Genomic DNA, 17,958 nt, shown 5'->3' on the forward strand with positions numbered 1-17,958 from the left:
TATATATATACATAAAGATGTGATTTATTTAATACATATAAAAAACCACTTCCTGCATGATAGCACACACATTGCATCATGTCAAAGCATTAACTGTGTTAAAGGCACCAAATACTTTCACAAGAAACAGCACAAAGGGCATCAAAAGTACTGCAAACACTTTTGTTGTCGATTCCTACTACAGCATCCACTGTTAGCTTTCATAAGTCGTATTCAGGAAACTCTTGAAGGTCAGGTATGATTTTTGCCATTCTTACAAGTTTTATGATTTCTAAAGGGACACTTGAGCTGTTTCTTGGTGTGATTCTGTGTGCTGTATGTCTGTAGGTGGTGTTTTATCTGCAGTAAAGTAAGTCAGAGTGATTTTATGCAACTGAAACATCAGACAGCTTTTCTGTTCCTCACGAAACTTCAAACTATTTTCAAACGTATTTGCTACAGAATTGCCTTTGCATTAACCATTACTGTTTAATTAATCAAATTGGGGTTTTTTCAATGTCTTGTTTGACCACCAACATTTATTCCACCTGTTTCTTTAAATGTTTCTCATTATCAGTTTGACCAATCGGTTCAGAGAACACTCCTCCTTCTTTCTTTCTAGTCACATTTCACCGTCAAGTCTCATCAGGTGCAACATGACAAACTTCACGTTCCTCCTGCCCTTACTCTGGACCCTCAGTAAGTACATCTACATTTGGTTTTCTAGTACAATCAATACTTTTTAATCTGTTTTAGGGATTGGATTGACATTCCTGAATACCTGCCTCTTTTCTTCTGGTTAAATTTAAACTCTGTAAGTGTTTTGTCGTCTCGTTTCAGGTTGTGTCCGTTTGACACTCTGCCGGTTTCACTCAATGGCGGTTCAGGCTGGAGAAGACGTCACTCTGTCGTGCACCAACCTCAGCAGGCTTCCCTCTCACATCTCGTGGTCCAAACTGGCCGACGGCGGCGACGTCAGCTGCATCTCGTCCATGACCAGCTCTGAGTCCAGAGCTGTGCTGTGTGATGGAGGTCAAAGTAACAAATACATCATGACATCCAACGGGACCAACATCTTCCTGAACGTCAAGGAAGTCAATTTATTAGATGCTGGAGTTTATATCTGCGGGTTGCCCACTGATGAGTTCCAAGGAATGTACAATGCAACTTATTTACGAGTTGAAGGTAAGACTGAGCTAATTATAATCAGTGCAATTAGCAATATAGTATTTTTGGTTAATGAGTTTGTTTACAGTGTCAGTCCCTGACTTTTTAAGAACAAAATGGTTTTAGGGGTTCTGTAGTACAACCATGTAAAAAACATGAATCAACATAAAAAACAAACAAACAAAAAACTCTGATTCACTGAAAACCTGCTGTTAGACAAAGTGGTTGTGTTTTAACAACATGTACCAGATCAGGGCAGCTCAGAGTTACTGCGGTTCAATTCAGGATCAGATCTTATTGTTCACAACTCAACTGGCAAAGTGAATAGAAAATACATGTAAGATTTCAACTGTTTATGTCCATAATTGAATATGATCAATATTTAACAGCAATGAAAACTGAACTGTCCTGTAGTTCAAGTACATTATGCTAAAGTGGATAGAAACTGGTGATGGAGCAAACTGACCCAAACCATTTTTATTCTTTTTTGTTTGTTTGTTTTAATAATCCATCCGTCCTGCATTAATGTTATTTCCTCTCTTATAGGTGACTCAAACCACGTGTCAAACAATCTGCTGATTTTGATCCTGGGAAGTGTTGTTGTTTTTCTTCTACTAGTCATTTTTGGTTTAATTCTCAAAATCTCAACGTCTCACACCGGTAATCTGTCGCTCATCTATGCTGACTTGGCAATAAAAATGACAAAACCTTTAAATAGTAAACCAGATTTCCTGTTTTCATTTTTTTCAGGTCAAACTAGCAGACAAACTCAACAACAAAAAGAGGTATTTACATTTGAATCATTTCAGCTGTTTTCTGAATTACTTAATAATAAAACTTGATGATTTTCTGTAAGTTTATTTTTTGTTTGTTTTATAGAACTTGAATTCAGAGGCTCTAAACTATTCAGCGCTGAATTTCAGATCCAAAGCAAAAGGCGACAGAAGGCCTGCAGACAGAGAAATGGACCCAAATGTGATTTATTCAGCCACCAGATAAACTCTAACTAGAAATGATGTGAGCTCAAGGTCAGAGTGGTGCTTTGATATCACCATGTATCATTTTAACTTCTATTTCTGAGGTTTTTTCTGTCTCTTCTTCTACAAACCTGAAATAAAAATTGTTGTCTTTTTTACAAAGACAAGCTTTGATCCATTCTCATCTTTAGAAACAAAAAGCTGCTTTCTATTTTCCTTCCTCTCATTTAACTCTTTCTGTCTTTCATGCTACGTTTTGTCATTTTCAGTGAAACTTTTGTTCATCTTCTCTTGGTTCCTGCAGCTATTTCATGTTCTGTTTTGCTTTTTTTTTCTTTTGAAAGATTTGTCTCCAGTTTTATCCATACAGTGGTTCTCATAAAGCAGCGGCTCACACATTCAGTTGGAATCATTTATTCGACTAAAGGCTGCCGACACCTCCGACTTATCACCCATAGAACATTTTTCATACGACAGCCTAAACTTGATGTTTGTGTTTAAGGCCGACACAAAATAATGTCAAAAAAGTTGAAAGGGGAAAAAAATAAGCAGAAGTTTAAATTCATAAGTAGCCCTTCTGAACTCCAATAGTTTCAAAGAAATCATTATTATGTAAAAGAAAAAAAAAGAAAAGAAAGTCGTAGAATATGTAAATAAGGTCCAGTTCAGTCTCAGTATAAATCATAGTTTCATGAAGGCCTCGGAGCTCTGATGAGAACTGACGTGAACAAAAGCTGCCACATTACTGGGATGTTTGTGTGTGTGAGGGAGTGTGAGAGTTTGTCCTCCAGCCGCTCTGCCACGGGTGGTGATTGGACGAATCATGGCAACTGTTACCTCGGCCTCCAATCAGTTCCCTCAAGTCATTTTCATCTTTGACTAAGTTCCCATTTCAGTCTCCCTCAGCTCAGAGGACCTCAGTACTCATCACAAACTCCCCTCTGAAGGCTCACATGCTTTCTTCCAGGTTAAAGGTCATGCCCTCTAAAGCCTCACCAGTGTCCTGGAGTCAGTAAATACCTGCCTTCAAATCATAACTTCTAACCAAGAACAAACAATTAAGGACTTCACCACTTGTAACACTCTGAGTTCCCTGTGTCTTCTCTGCATGCGAGCTGGGAAATTAAATCTAAACACGACACCAACAGCATCAATGAGATGAAGGAACAGAGCAAACACATCAGGAAAAACGTTGTGGAGAAGTTTAAAGCAGGGAAAACCTGAAGCAGAGAGGAGGAAAAAGTCTCCAGCCTGGATCAGAGGTTCAAATTCTAACAGGACATTGACTTGGAAAATAGTCAAACTTTTCAGAGACGTTGTACCTGGAGCATCGACAAAAGACGTGACTGATGAAACCAGCTCTAATGTGCCAGAGGGAAATGTAAAACATCTTTTAACCCTCAAGTCTTTCTAACTTAAAGAGATTTATTTTTTTTTTTGCTCCAATTTCAAATAAACAAAAGTAAAATTTTAAAGTTATCTATAAAACATCACTTTACTTAGAGTACTCACATTTTATGATTGAGTCTGATTCACTTGGGGAGAATATCAAGAAGTTAAATCACCTTTAGTTATACCACATGGTGTCATGTGGGGAAAAAACAGACATTTCATGTAAATCAGATGGTTGCCTCAGTTACTATCAGAATTACTGAAAGTTTATTAAAGATTTCTGTGTTCATCTGTTACTTGTATCTGTGGTTTTGATGAAGAAAAAAATCGATTTATAGTTTTGTGGAGCATGTACCGAAGCCGTTCACAGCGTTCCTTTCATCAGGCTAAACAAATCAAAGAGCTCCCCACCTCCTCATCATGAGGTCAATGCAAACTGGAGCTCAGTTCAGATTCTGACACCGACTGTGTTCACAGCATGAACTGCACCTTCACTCTGGCTTTACTCTCCTCATTCAGTAAGTACATCTGAAAAATGTTCCCTCCAATACAGCTTGAACAAAAAAGGTCAGCATTTACTGTCATTAACCTTTTTGTCCTTTCTGATTGTTACAGGTTGGATCTCTGTATCAGGTTTTCAGTTTCATGTATCGGTGGCACAGCCTGGAGCAGAAGTCACACTGCGGTGCTCCAACATGAGCACGTATCGCTCTCAGGTGTTCTGGTTCAAGCTGGACGACGGACCCCTCGGCTGCATCTCTTCCATGCTGAACGCCGAATCCGCCCCGTCGTGGTACGATCCGTTTCAGCCGGAAAAATTCACCATGAGATCCGACTCCGCAAACGTCTCTCTGCGCATCAAACCGCTGGACGTCAACGACTCTGGGTTGTATTTCTGCGGACATTACTTCGATGCGTTTCCTGCCGTTTTCACTGCAACATATTTAAAGGTTGAAGGTAAGATTATGAGCTTCCATATTGCTAGTGCTGTGAGATAAAAAAAAAAAAAAGATTTCTATCAAATGTTTCTGTAAATATTTACAGAAATATCAGTCGATTCTTCTGAGGAACCCGATGGACCAGACAGCCTGCTGAACTGGATCCTGGGTGGCATCATCATATTTCTTGTAATTGTCATCTTTGGTTTAAATGTGAAAATCAGGATCTTGTATTCAGGTACTCATGCTATTTTTTATGCAAATTTGACCTTTGGATGTCTATTAATGTAAAAATACAGCTTAAACTCAACATCTTGATAATTTTCGATGCTCTCATCTTCAGACAGAAAGACTTTACAACATCATGAGGTAAAGGCTGTTTATACTAATATAAGCATTTCTAAATAAACCCGTTCCATGACTTTGTAAGTTAGTAACTGTAAGTCCTTCTACCTGCAGAACTTGGACTCTCACACCATGAACTATGCAGCGCTGAGCTTCGCTCCAAAAGCAAAAAGCAACAGGAGACCTGAAGCAGAAAGAGATTCAGAGACAAATGTTCTGTATGCTGCTACAAGATAGACTTTCTAGTGATGAGGAGTTCAAAATGTCTAAGTCCTGATGATGTTGACAATTTAATGTTCATCTGCATAATTTTTTGTCCTAGTTGAAATAAAGTTTTACTTCAACATCTGTGTTGTTGTTTTTTTCCTTACATGTTGGATGGAAAATGTGAAAGGTTAGGACCGACTGAGACTTCTGGTGTCTATGTTTAGATGTGAGGCAGAGTGAATGGTAACAAGTGTTAGCCAAAGTTTCTATGGTAGCATCGCTGCTTGTTTCCACTGTGGTGACGGCAACAGCGAAATACCACAAAGACTTTTTAAAGCTCAGGCACGGCAATTATAGAGAACGGAACCAGTTTAGTATACATTACAGATGTAGTCGAAGTGTTCATTGGTCCAGTATAACGTGTTTAACAACCCAGGTTTTATAAGGCTGGTATTACACTTTATGTGTTACGATGGGCCCCCTTCTCGTTTCCAATCTATTGCTGTTGGTGCTTTTCTTTAGAACATTTATTTCATTTTCTGTAAGACTTGTATTGATTATTGGTCGCCGATTTGTTTTCGCATCCATCTGAATAATGTCAAACTAAAGGCCAAACATGACCCAATTAGCTTTTTATGTTGTCCTCTAGACTCCAAATGACATCAATAAGTTTCTCCAGTTTTTCACAAATCTGCAGAATTCACACAAAATCAAGAGATAAACACTTTTTTTTCTGATTTCACTGCAACTTTTTCTCAAAATTGGCCATAAACATTGAGTTTAAGTGACTGGTGTCACTAGGATTTTGTGATTGTTTTTGTGTTTTTCCAATCAAAATCACAGACTTTGTGGCTCTAATATAGAAATATTTGGAATGAATATTTATGATATTTGTGTTAATGTATAGTGTTAAATGTGACTTTTTTTTAAATCGCCGTACTTGACATCAAGCACGGCTGAGGCAGCAGTCACTTAAACCACTTGTTTAATCACTTGTTTCTGGCCAATTTTAAGAAAAAAGTGCAGTGAAATAAGAATATAAAAGTGGGGATTTGTTGATTTTGCATCAATTTTGCAGATTTGTGGAAAAACTGGAGGAACCTATTGATGTCATTTGGAGTCTAAAAAGGTACAGTGGACCAGATTTGGCCCTTGGGCCTTGAGTTTGAAACATCAGGTGTTAGTGTTCAGCTAACACCTGATGTTAGCTGAACATCAGGTGTTAGCAAAAAGGGGGTATGCAGCGCATGCAACCCATAGGGGCGCAGCACCGGGGGGGGCGTCAAAACCCCATCTGGAGGGGGCGGCGCCCCCTCCAGATGCTCGTACCTTTGCTCGTACCTTTGCTCTGAGGTACGAGCAAAGGAACAAAACATGTCAAGTGACTGCTGTCTCTAGGATTTTGATTGTTTTTGTTCCTTATATTAAGCAAGGGAACAAAAAATGTTCAAAATAGTTTGAGAAATAATGAAACCCAACAATTCAAGCTGGTAAAAAGAAACTGCTTAGAGATTTAAAGCAAGACCAAGTGTACAATCAACAAATGGACTTATATAAGGTCAAAAGAACTATGTTTTAAAAAATGTGCATGGGTGACACTTAAAGCTTGAGAGAACTGGTAAGTTTTGAGTTTGCTTTTAAGAAAAAAAAAACACATAAAAATATAATAAAATTTACCCAAGCTGAATTTGTTCTGGACAGCAATGTGAACACGGGTCAAAGCATGAAGTTGAGTGGGATTTTTTTCACTGTGAATGAATCTGAACTTTGACCCTGACGTTTGCTGTGTATTGATGGAACGGAAGATGAACTGATATTCCTGTTCTTTACATTCCTGTGCAAATGATATTATGATAAATAGTAAAATATTCCACAAAACTTATATGAAATCTACTCCTGTTTTATGAGGGTTGGATGGTTGAGGCTGAATATTTAAACTGACAAGTGGTGGCTCTCCACTGCACAAAAACCAGAAACTGCTTCAAAATTTACCAGACAAATGAGAAACATCAGAGAATTTAGCCACTCAGAGAAAGACTGCTAATTTCTTTTCTTATATTTACCGAAATAACACTTTACTGCAAAAAGAAGAAAATGTTTGGCTTTTCTACCAGCTTCTCCTGAAAAACAGACACATAGTTAAATGTGTGTGCAACAGATTCACCAGCCTGTGGGGCAAACACACACACACACACACACACGCACACACACGCACACATAACATACGTGGCAACACACACATTGGCTCATATCAAAGCTTTTCCTGTGTTAAAGGTAGCAGATTGTGAGACATGAAAGAAAACAAAGAGCATCAAAACGACTGCAGACAAATCTTTCATTTATCTGCAGGACTTACTACCTTATTCAGTGCTTTGTGAACGCTCAATATGTTTCTGAATAAATTATATTGTGTTATTTGACTTGATAGAATTACTTTCAGTTCTTTACAACCAATCATTGCTGTTTCTCCTGTTTTATTGAAATGATTCTCATCGTCAGTTTGAGGAAACGGAAAACACAAAGAAAACTCCACCTCCATGTTGAAATCAGTTTATTGCTCTAAGTGAGCCATGTTGAGCACACGATGATGAACATCAACGTGGTACTGGTTTTCCTCTTCACCTTCAGTAAGTACCTCAGTCTCGTCAGAATGGACAACGAATTGACTTCAATCATCCAGAGTTGTTGTTTATTGTTTTAAAGTTGATCTTTGTGAATGTTTCAGGTTGGATCACTAAGTCAGACTTTGAGTTTCACTCAGTTCTGGTTCAGCCTGGTGAAGACGTCACTCTGCTGTGCCCCAACTTCACCAACGTTGTTGAACACATATTCTGGTACAAACTGATGGATGGACCCAACGTCAGCAGCATCTCATCAATCATTGATCCTGGATCTGAAGCTCGTCTTCATAATGAATTTCAACGTGAGAAATTCGACATGACGTCAAACATCACAAACATTTTTCTGAACATCAAACAAGTGAATTTCTCAGATTCTGGAGTTTATATCTGTGGAACCATGTCACCAAGCTGTCAGAAAATCTTCAGTGAAACATATTTACAAGTTGAAGGTAAGAGAGTTTCTATTATGACTGGTAGTCAGTGCTACTGTAATGTTTTTACATCCATATACTTGTCTATGTTTTTGAGGTTTGTCATTGTGCAGATTTGAACCTACGATGTTCTCGCTTTGTCAACAGATGATTTAGAATAGTTTTCAAAAATCTCCTGCATGACCGGCCAAATAAAATCCACCTAATTAATGTAGCTTTATCTCCAGCTAATGACCTAATCTGCTAGATTTTACAGGAGCCAAATGTGGATCAGACCCAAAATCAGAGCAAGGTAAGTTGAAATAATCTAAATGATAAAGAATAAAATGTTTTCAAAAGGAATATAGAAATAAATTAGATACAAGATCTGAAGTTTTATGACAAATTATTCTGAAAAATACTTTTATACACAGGATATCAAACTGTTATAAACTGTAGACGTGGATTTTTTTTACTATCCTATGTAGTTGAACTTTTCATTGATGTGAATTTGCATTTTCTTTACAGTCTCTTGTTTCACATTAATAATATTGTTAATGATAATAATAATAATAATCATCATCATCATCATCATCATCATGGTATAATAATAATATTATATTATTACAATATTATTATTATTATTATTATTATTATTATTATTACCCTTGATTTGCTGCTGTTACAACTGAATTTCTCCACTGAGGGACAATAAAGGATATTTCTATTCTTTTTCTTTTCTATTCTATTGATTAGGTGAATGCGTACAACATGATTAGATCATATTTGTGAAATGGAAGTAGATGGAAATAAGATGTTTGTACAAAGAAGTTGATCATTAAAAATCAGTATCAATGTCTCTGCTGTAGATGGACTGGATGGATTCATCAAACTGCTCACTGTGACTCTAGGAGGTTTAGTGATTCTCCTTGCTGCCGTCATCGTGGGCCTGGTTTGGAAAATCAGGACTTTTCATAACGGTATTTTGTTGTCGTCTCCTTCTTTTGTCTCTTTTTTGCAATCAAATTAAAATAAATAAGTGATGTAAACAGAAGAGTTTCTGTTTTTCAGCTCAGACCAACAAACAGCATCGACAACAAAATGAGGTACTGACGCAAAGATTAAATCAATGTTCTAAATTTAACCTAAAACTTACCTACTGTAAATCCTTTCTTGTTACAGAACCTGGACTCAAACTCTGAGAACTACGCTGCCCTGAAATTCAGACCCAAAGCAAACAGCAACACCCAGCTTTCTGAAGTGAGAGAGACGGAGGCCAGTGTGCTGCACGCTGCCACCAGATAGGACGACACATATTATTTTGATTTCCTCAAAAATGACAATTGTTTCATTCCTGAAGGATTTTAATCATTCTCTGTTTACAGAAGACCTTTGATCTTAACATAAAGTGTGTTTTAGTGGTTAGAAAGTATAACTGAATAAACAAACTTCAGACTTTCCCACGTTAACAAGTATAAAAATGACTGGGGAAAAGAAGCATTGAAATAAACACAATATATCTGTATCAACATTGGTATTTCTTTTTACATATCTGAATCAGCCTCATAAGTAAAAAAGGACAAATAATAATAACTAATATTTATTTCCATTTTGCTGCTGGTTGTGTTTGTTTTTCAGGAGGGAGAGTGAAGGTTTGGTTCTGTGGTCTGTTTTTATGTGACAGTGATGCAGCGACTATGTGATGTTTAACTGAAGTGGAGAAGCAAAGCAGGCATTGTAGATGTTTTTTATACAAAGTCATATGAAATATGATATTTGTAAATATTGTTAAATACCACAATAACAGAATAACAGCAGAATTAATATTGGATATTAGTGTCAGGGTCTCTAATAATTACTCTAATGTAGCTTAGAGAACAAAAATTACACAAAAATCTGAGATTATATATGAAGTCATAGTTGAAATTAAAAGTATCAGTCTCACAAAGACACTAAAAAAAGTGTCTTTGTGACACTTGGAAGATTGGAAAAGTGTTTTCCAATCTTCAACTTTCTTCTTCATTCTTCCTCAGTCAACATAATAAATAAACTCTCATTTTGCAAAGCTTTTTTTTTTTTTGAGTTTTTTTGTGTTCATGCAGCCTGTAGAATCTTTGGGACCTTTGTCACACACAGAAACACACACCATCTTCGTGCGCAGAAAATCCTGCCACCCACATGATGCCACTGGGACGGTTTGAAGGATATTTATAGTCTGGTTTGTTCATAAAGTTATACTTACGCTTTGTAAAAAAAATGAAATAAAGTCTGTCGTGTTCAGTCTTCTGGTTCCCTGAAAATCCTGACATTTTCATCAATCTTTGAACGTCCACCGGACAGAACGTGAAAAGTGGACACGTCAGGAAAAAGAGGACATTTGGTCACCCTACACAAGGCAGACATAGTAATATTAACATCAGCTCAGAGTCAAAATAATGCTTTATTATTATTTCATGTTAGCCTAACATCTACTCAGTGGCTCTTCTGCAGTAATTGTTAAAAAAAAAAGTAAATAAACTGTTTACACAACAAATAAACTTTTCCTTTTCTCTGTTATTTCTCAAAGAAAAAATATGATGAATGTTTTTATAAGTCAGACTGATGGCTGTTCAGACTGAGTTGAACTTTTCTGGAACAAACAAGCGTTTTATTAAAGAAATTATAACTGAGTCAAAACAAATATTGGGTGTATGATTGTCATGGGTTGGGAAATCATTTACCAAGAGTCTGAACGAGAAACAGTAAGCAATTTTTTAAAACCTTGCAAAGTGAGAACAAAACTCCAGAGTCAAGAGTCGGCTCCAGCTGGTGGTTCATTCTGTCTGCCTTTTATTGGTTCTGGTCAGTAGATCTTATAACGTTTCCGCTGTTTGAGAAGAAAGGATTGTTTGAACTGTTGGTGTGAAGTTATGGATTGTTATGATTGTTAAGACGTTTATGGAGCTCTCCACAGACAGTCATGACATTTGCCTCTTGGTAAGAAAAGGGAGCTGTCTGTTAGGTGTTAAAGTAGAAAACTGTAATCATGACAAGTTCTGGGAAAGTAACAGCAACTGGTTCTGAGCATCACGGATCGACCTCCTGCAGTTTTATGACACTGTCAGGGTGTTTCTCTGGTGTGAGACCAGCTGACCAATGTTATGACAGAACCAATGTTATAATCTACAAAAGAGATGAGGAACACATTATGATTGTTCTTTTTATTACAACAGTACAGGAGGTCATTTAGAAACTGGTAGCCAGACAATACTTTCTCGTTCTTCACTTAAAAAAGAAAAAGAAAAAAAGGTTTCATTGGCTTTAGTGGCCTTTATTAGAGCCTGATCAGACACTAAAGTGGGTAATGAGCCGCGTCAAGGACTAAGGCCTCTATACACGGTGGTGCTTTAATCCTGTCACCACAATACCACTGCTCTTCACTTTTAATGGGTTTCTGCTGACTTTCACTTGCACCAGTCAACAGTTTTTAAAACAGCACTGACAGAAAGTGTCTAACCTCATGATCTGGAGGTGCAATAGGAAGATGTCCATTTTGACTGATGGACTATCTGCTAACGGGGAGCTACTGTATTCATTTCACATGAATACAATAAATCCTCTATCTGCATTTTTGGTAATTGTGAATAAATTTCCAAATGCAACAACGTTGACCTGAAACAGATCAATGACCTTGATCTGTGATCTTCTCATGACAACTTCATTTTTTTCATATTTAAGCTTTCACCTTTAGTTGATTAAGATGAAAAAGTACTTCACTGTCATTTTTTATGGCCCTGTATTTTGTAGTTTGAAGTAACACAACTATTTACTTGAGTAACTTTTTTCCTACTTCTCGAGGCACCTCTTCTGATATGTAACACACACCGGTGGGTAACACACACCGGGTGGGTAACACATGCTTCATGCATGGCGGCACACACTCAAATCATATCAAAGCTCTTAAGCTTTTTGAGCTCTTGCAGATTCTCCAACTTGAAAGAGCGCTGCGTATGTTATTCATGATGATGCTCTTTACAACCAATAATGGTTTTGTTCTATTAAAATGATTCTCGTCGTCAGCTTGAGGAAACGGACACAAAGAAAACTCCACCTCCATGTTGAAGGCTCTGTAGAACTGACACACAGTTTATTGTTCTAACTGAGCGCAATGATGAAAATCAACATGATACTGGTTTTCCTCTTCAGCCTCAGTAAGTGCAGCTATATATGGTTTTCTTAACACATTTACCATTTCTCTTCAGAATGGACAAGAAAGTTGATCTTTGTGAATGTTTCAGGTTGGATCACTAAGTCAGAGTTTGAGTTTCACTCAGTTCTGGTTCAGCCTGGTGAAGACGTCGCTCTGCTGTGCCCCAACTTAAGCAACATTGCTGAACACTTATTCTGGTATAAACTGATTGATGGACCCAGTGTCAGCCGCATCTCATCGATGGTTGATCCTGGATCTGAAGCTCGTCTATATGATGAATTTCAACGTGAGAAATTCAACATGATGTCAAACATCACAAACATTTTTCTGAACATCAAACAAGTGAATTTCTCAGATTCTGGAGTTTATATCTGTGGAACCATGTCACCAAGCTGTCTGAAAATCTTCAGTGAAACATATTTACAAGTTGAAGGTAAGAGAGTTTCTATTATGACGTTTATATCTGCGGATTAAAATCTGAGAAAAATTATAGAATCGTCAGTGGAACATATTTTCAAGTTAAAGGTAAGAATGTTTCCTCAGTGAACGGTCTCTCCAGTATTGTTTATACATTTATTTTCTTCATGGTTTTGTTCCGTCATTTTTTGAATGTGCAGTTTTTGATCGAGAAAGTTCCTGCTTTCTCAACAAAATCAGAACACTGGCCCAAAAAATGAATTTTATATTCAAATATCTATTTATAATACATTTTAACTTAATTTAAAGGTCCAATTTAAAATACTTTTCTATGACCTACTTGTAGTCTAGGTAACGTGATGCAAGTAAATAATATCTACCTCTTATAGGTCACTAGAGCTAATTTGTTTGTACTTTAATCACTGGGCCCACAGCTGCATCAGAACCAAAATCAATGGAAATACTGTAAGAAATGACAAAACATTTTCCAAAAGAATGCTGTTAAAAACATACAGTCTATTTATGACAATTTATCTCTATAATTTCTGAAAATATGTCTCTACAACAGATATTAACAGTTATACTGCCATTCATGCGAGTAGATTAAATTGGTTGGTTTACAGGTGTGAAATAAAAGTAAAGGGGAGTTTGTGTCAGTCAACTTCCAGGGGCAAGTTGACCTGGAAACGTCTTTATTATAATGGATTGAGTTCACATTATATGTCTTTGTCTCGGTTGTAGATGGATTGGATGTAGCCAAGAACCTGCCCACTGTCATTCTGGGAGGTGTGTTTTTTTCCCTGGTCATAATCATCCTGGGACTGGTTTTGAAAACCAGACCTTGTAATAAAGGTATTTTGTGGTTGTATTTTTATCTGTATTTTCTTCTCGACCAACTTCATAATGTGAAATGACACAATGAAAAATGTTCAAACAGTTTGCCAGCTTCAGTGTCTCTGTTTTTCAGGTCAAACCAACAGACAGAATCAACAACACAATGAGGTGATTTTTATTTTTTTAAAAATCACTCAATCCTAAAACTCGCTGAGTTGCTGTAAGTCATTTCTTGTTTTGTAGAATCTGGAGTCTGATCCTGTGAACTACGCAGCGCTGAATTTCAGACCCAAAGCAAACAGGAACAGAAGGCCTGCAGAGAGAGAGACGGATTCATATGTGCTGTATGCTGCCACCAGATAGGCTCTCTCAATATTAATAACAGCAGCTAAGGAACAATAATGCTCTATTATTGTCATGAGTCATTTCATGATCTACTTGTATTGTGTTTTTGTGTCTCTTATAGCAAAAATGCTTTTAATAATAATAATAAAAAACATCTTTGCTCAATCTTGATTGTGTACTATTTTGTGTTTGTCTATTACATAAATTCCCAATAAAATAAAATAAATGGAAGTTTATGGTTGTAACATTACAAAATGTGCCACACATGAATTTTAAAATTTTTAAACAATGTTTAACTACCCTAGACCCACACTGTCTTAGTGTAGTTCACTTAGCATCTTTTCCCACTACCATCTTTCATGACCTAAACACACATCACCGAGAGGAACACGCCCCAACATCACTAATGAAACGTTATGAAAGGACAGTAACTGAGGCTTTGCGCTTTTTGATTCTGCCATATTGCTGCTCTTGTTTGGTGAGTTTCAGCAGCAAGGAAGACATTGTTCTGCAAGTTTTTCAAGGCCTTCCCCGAGGCCCACTAAACACACTTTAAAAGAGAAGATCAAATCTCTTGATGTGAAAGCAGTGAAGCTTTTGCCACCTGTGGTTTTGGTGCAGCGCTGAAGGCTAGTCTCTCTGTGGCTAAATGTCACCGCAGTGGAAACTGGGGAGGGACTATCAGACCTGCTTGTTAGAAGCCAACACATTAAACAACACACATCTCGCTGCTGTTTTATTTCACTTCAACTCCTTTGCAGAAACACACATTTTGATGTTATTCTCATTTTTAAAAAAAAGGAAAGTTAAGTCCAACATGTCTGCTCAGTTTGAGGCCTTTCATGCTGAAGGTAGAGAGACCAGCAGGTTTCAGTTGTCCTCTCCCACATTGTGCTGCCTCTTCCTGAGAAGCGACATTCATCTCTGCCCGTTTATGACTCATTATAAGTGGTCGCATCATCTGCATCACATGCGGCTTCTCCTCGTTAAATAAGCTGGTTCTGTTGCTCCCTTTGTGCAACTCATCTTATTCCACCAATCATGAAACAGTTTGCCTTCAGAAGTCCAGCAGATAAAATAAAGAGATTTTTTTTTTTTTTTTAATGTGTCATAGCTGGATAACAGTCTGTGTTTGGAATGCGTAATATTATCGGCCGATATTAGCTGTAAAATGTAATATCGGACATCGGCCATTGCGTCAGAATAACTCAACAATATAAAAGCCGTCCTTATAAGACACACCACTGACAATGACGCAAGCAGTGTTGTCATTGTCTTAGAGAGAGCAAATGAATAAATTTGACATTAAACATAATGCAAGTTTCAAGATTCAAGATTCAAGATACTTTATTGTCATTCACATCACGTATCACATGAGGTGGAACGAAATTGAGAGTCACAGCCCCAGTTACATCCAAATATAAAAATATAAATATAAAAGTATAAAATATAAAATCGCTGCAAGAGCACAATATTACAAGTAGGAAAAGTGTATAGCTAAGAGCAGTGCAATAAGGGAAAATGATGGGAGTTTAAGAGTCGCACAGCTTCTGGTATGAAGTTGAAAGTGTTACATAATTTTCCGACTCCATTTTAGCATTTGCATTTAGTAGCAGGCTAAATTGACAAAGATTATGCAGCATTTTAATTCCACAGTAGAGAAAGACATATGGTTTCAGTAAGAAGATATAGGGAAAAATATCGGTATTGGTATCAGTTATCGGTTATCGGCCAAACGAGGTATAATATATCGGCATATCGGATATTGACCAAATATCCAATATCCGTGCATCACTAATCTGTGATTTTCACACTCATAAACGTTGATGCATAGATTCTTTACTAAAATGTCTGACACTTTTCTTGGGAGTCACATTTTAATTGGAAGAAATCAAACAGTTGGAAACATTATTAATTATTTAAATATAAATAATTTGAATCTTGTCAGTTTTTTCCTTTGAAAAGTGTTTTGATGTGATCAGCCACTACAGAAGCAAAATACTCTTAACCAAATTAGACTGTATTGTTAAAGGAAGTCATGATGTGAAGAAAACTATAAATCTGAAGCGTTTTGCAGTTTGAGATGTGTTGGTATTAGAGCTGTTTGTAGTGATAGCCTCCAAGATGGAGAAAACCCAAGAACACAAAGACCATAGATGTCATTGTTAGTGTTCATTTTACTCCATATGTGGTGTCATGTTGTTGTTCAGCTGCTGTGCACGGCTCCCTCACCAAAATTCACACACAAGATCACAGCACCTCTCAGCTGAAACACGTTCCCACGGCGACAGTGTTGGTCCTGTCTGAAGGGTGTGGTCTGTGGTTGATTTTTGTTTTCAATGCATACAAGTTGTTTTTTTGTTGGTGTTTTAAAATCTCACTACGATGTTTTGTGTATGATACATTTTTTAAATCAAACTAAGTACGCTGACATGCAGCTGCAGCTCTGATCTGATCATAGCTGTGATGTTTTCATAATTGTCTGAAAAGAGTCGATGCATGAGGTTGTGCGACGCTCACCTCATGTGCTCAGACCACACTGCGCTGTCTCTTCCTGTCAAACACTCCTGCACATTTCTCTCCTCCCACTGCAGACCACTTGACTCTTTGCACAAAAAAGCCTGACAGTCATTGGTGTCGTGTGAGACTCTGTTTTTCATCAGATTTAATCTCACGATACGCTACATAGACGCTTCATTCACCTCTCTACACTGGATGCTTGAAACTAAAATGGAGGGTTTTCAGCATGACTTCCTTTCTGACTCAGTTCTACTGATCAGTTTTTGACCACTAGGAGGCGCTCACACAGCACTGAAGTTTCTTTTCCCAGGGAATCAGTTGGCCTTTTGACATAAGAAGTCAACAACAATGAAACAGAAATAAATTAAGCAAGTCCCTGAAAAAACAACTTACCTGGTCTAGATGGAGCAGAACACTGTGAATGCCAGGCCCTTATTTATCTCCAAGCAGGTGGACTCTACTGAATGGGAGTGTATCAAAAATGACACACATATATAGCATTTTAAATGGTCCATCCATTTTAATTTTCAGAGAAACTTTACTGTGAGCCACAATAATGTAAAATAAGAGAAATTAATCATTTTGTTTTAACCTGGGTCTCAGTTTTTGAACTGTTTTATATCAGTATAAAATGAAGCTATAAAAGTCACTTGTGTACTGTAGGTAAACCAAGAAATACTGTAGGTAAATCAAGTAATTATACTGGATTAGCAGTATAATTATGCTGGAAACTGTTGTTTAGTTGGTTGCTTAAAAAAAAAAAAAAAAATAAATCACACCTTTTGCTTACAATCATTTCATGTTCCAGTATCAGAGTTATTTTTAAAAGTTTGTTTTTTGGTGAGGGCCATTATGGAGCAATGTAATTTCTAAGATTGGTTATGACCTCAGACATTCAGCGATTTAGGTCACAGAAGTGGGTCTGTGGCGACGTGTGTGGGTCACAACGTGCTTCGCAAATCCAGGAGATGACATAACGACATAGCATGCTTTTTTTTTTTTGGTGGTAAATTTAATTCATTGATGAGAAGTCAGAGGTAGACAACTTAAAGTGTACTTACCATAGTAAAGATAATTGTCTTTAAAAATGTCTGCAAAGAACAACAATGATAATCTAGCTCAAACATTTTACCATCAAAATAAGTAAAGAGTCAAATACAAATAGCACAGAGTTAAAGAAAAGAAAGAAAGCGATGGTCTTTCAGCTCCGATTTACAAAACAATCACATCTTGGTTGTACTAATTGATGGGAAATTATCCGCATTTACATCTGTACAGAGGAGTAAACACACTCAGATGTTTCATTTCTTTGTCTTGTTGATCTGCTGCTCTTCTTGTCTGTTAATCGTCTCGTCCTCAATGCCGCATAATGAAGGTTTTCCCCATTTAGGTCACCCTATACATCAGACAAAAAAAAAGGAAAATTATTGTAAATTGAGAAGAAAAAGTTACTATTGATGTGAATTTTATGAATTAAAAAAAAAAACAATACTTCTGTAATGGTTGTTGAAGGAAAAGGCCTTCTGGACTCAGAGTCTGAAAAAGTATAACATATCCCATTATTGATGCCGTCTTGATTGTTTGTGTATTAGTAATATGTAATATGTAGTTGAAGTA

The 17,958-nt window shown here is 37.0% G+C and overlaps 2 protein-coding genes across 2 annotated transcripts; both read left to right on the forward strand.

The window, feature by feature from the left end:
- The first annotated feature begins 3,917 nt into the window (after positions 1-3,917).
- LOC103149549 (uncharacterized) lies at positions 3,918-5,079 on the forward strand. The gene is made up of 5 exons (XM_007568765.2): positions 3,918-4,033; positions 4,131-4,472; positions 4,560-4,691; positions 4,797-4,822; positions 4,913-5,079. The coding sequence occupies exons 1-5, from the start codon at positions 3,994-3,996 to the stop codon at positions 5,033-5,035; spliced, it is 663 nt and encodes a 220-aa protein (XP_007568827.1). The 5' UTR covers positions 3,918-3,993; the 3' UTR covers positions 5,036-5,079.
- Positions 5,080-7,317: 2,238 nt separating this feature from the next.
- On the forward strand, positions 7,318-10,516 carry LOC103149492 (uncharacterized). The gene is made up of 6 exons (XM_007568688.2): positions 7,318-7,632; positions 7,731-8,075; positions 8,305-8,349; positions 8,906-9,016; positions 9,108-9,142; positions 9,219-10,516. The coding sequence occupies exons 1-6, from the start codon at positions 7,590-7,592 to the stop codon at positions 9,339-9,341; spliced, it is 702 nt and encodes a 233-aa protein (XP_007568750.1). The 5' UTR covers positions 7,318-7,589; the 3' UTR covers positions 9,342-10,516.
- Positions 10,517-17,958: the final 7,442 nt, after the last annotated feature.

This window comes from Poecilia formosa, unplaced genomic scaffold (assembly GCF_000485575.1).
Source record: "Poecilia formosa unplaced genomic scaffold, Poecilia_formosa-5.1.2 Scaffold230, whole genome shotgun sequence".
Classification (NCBI taxonomy): domain Eukaryota; kingdom Metazoa; phylum Chordata; class Actinopteri; order Cyprinodontiformes; family Poeciliidae; genus Poecilia; species Poecilia formosa.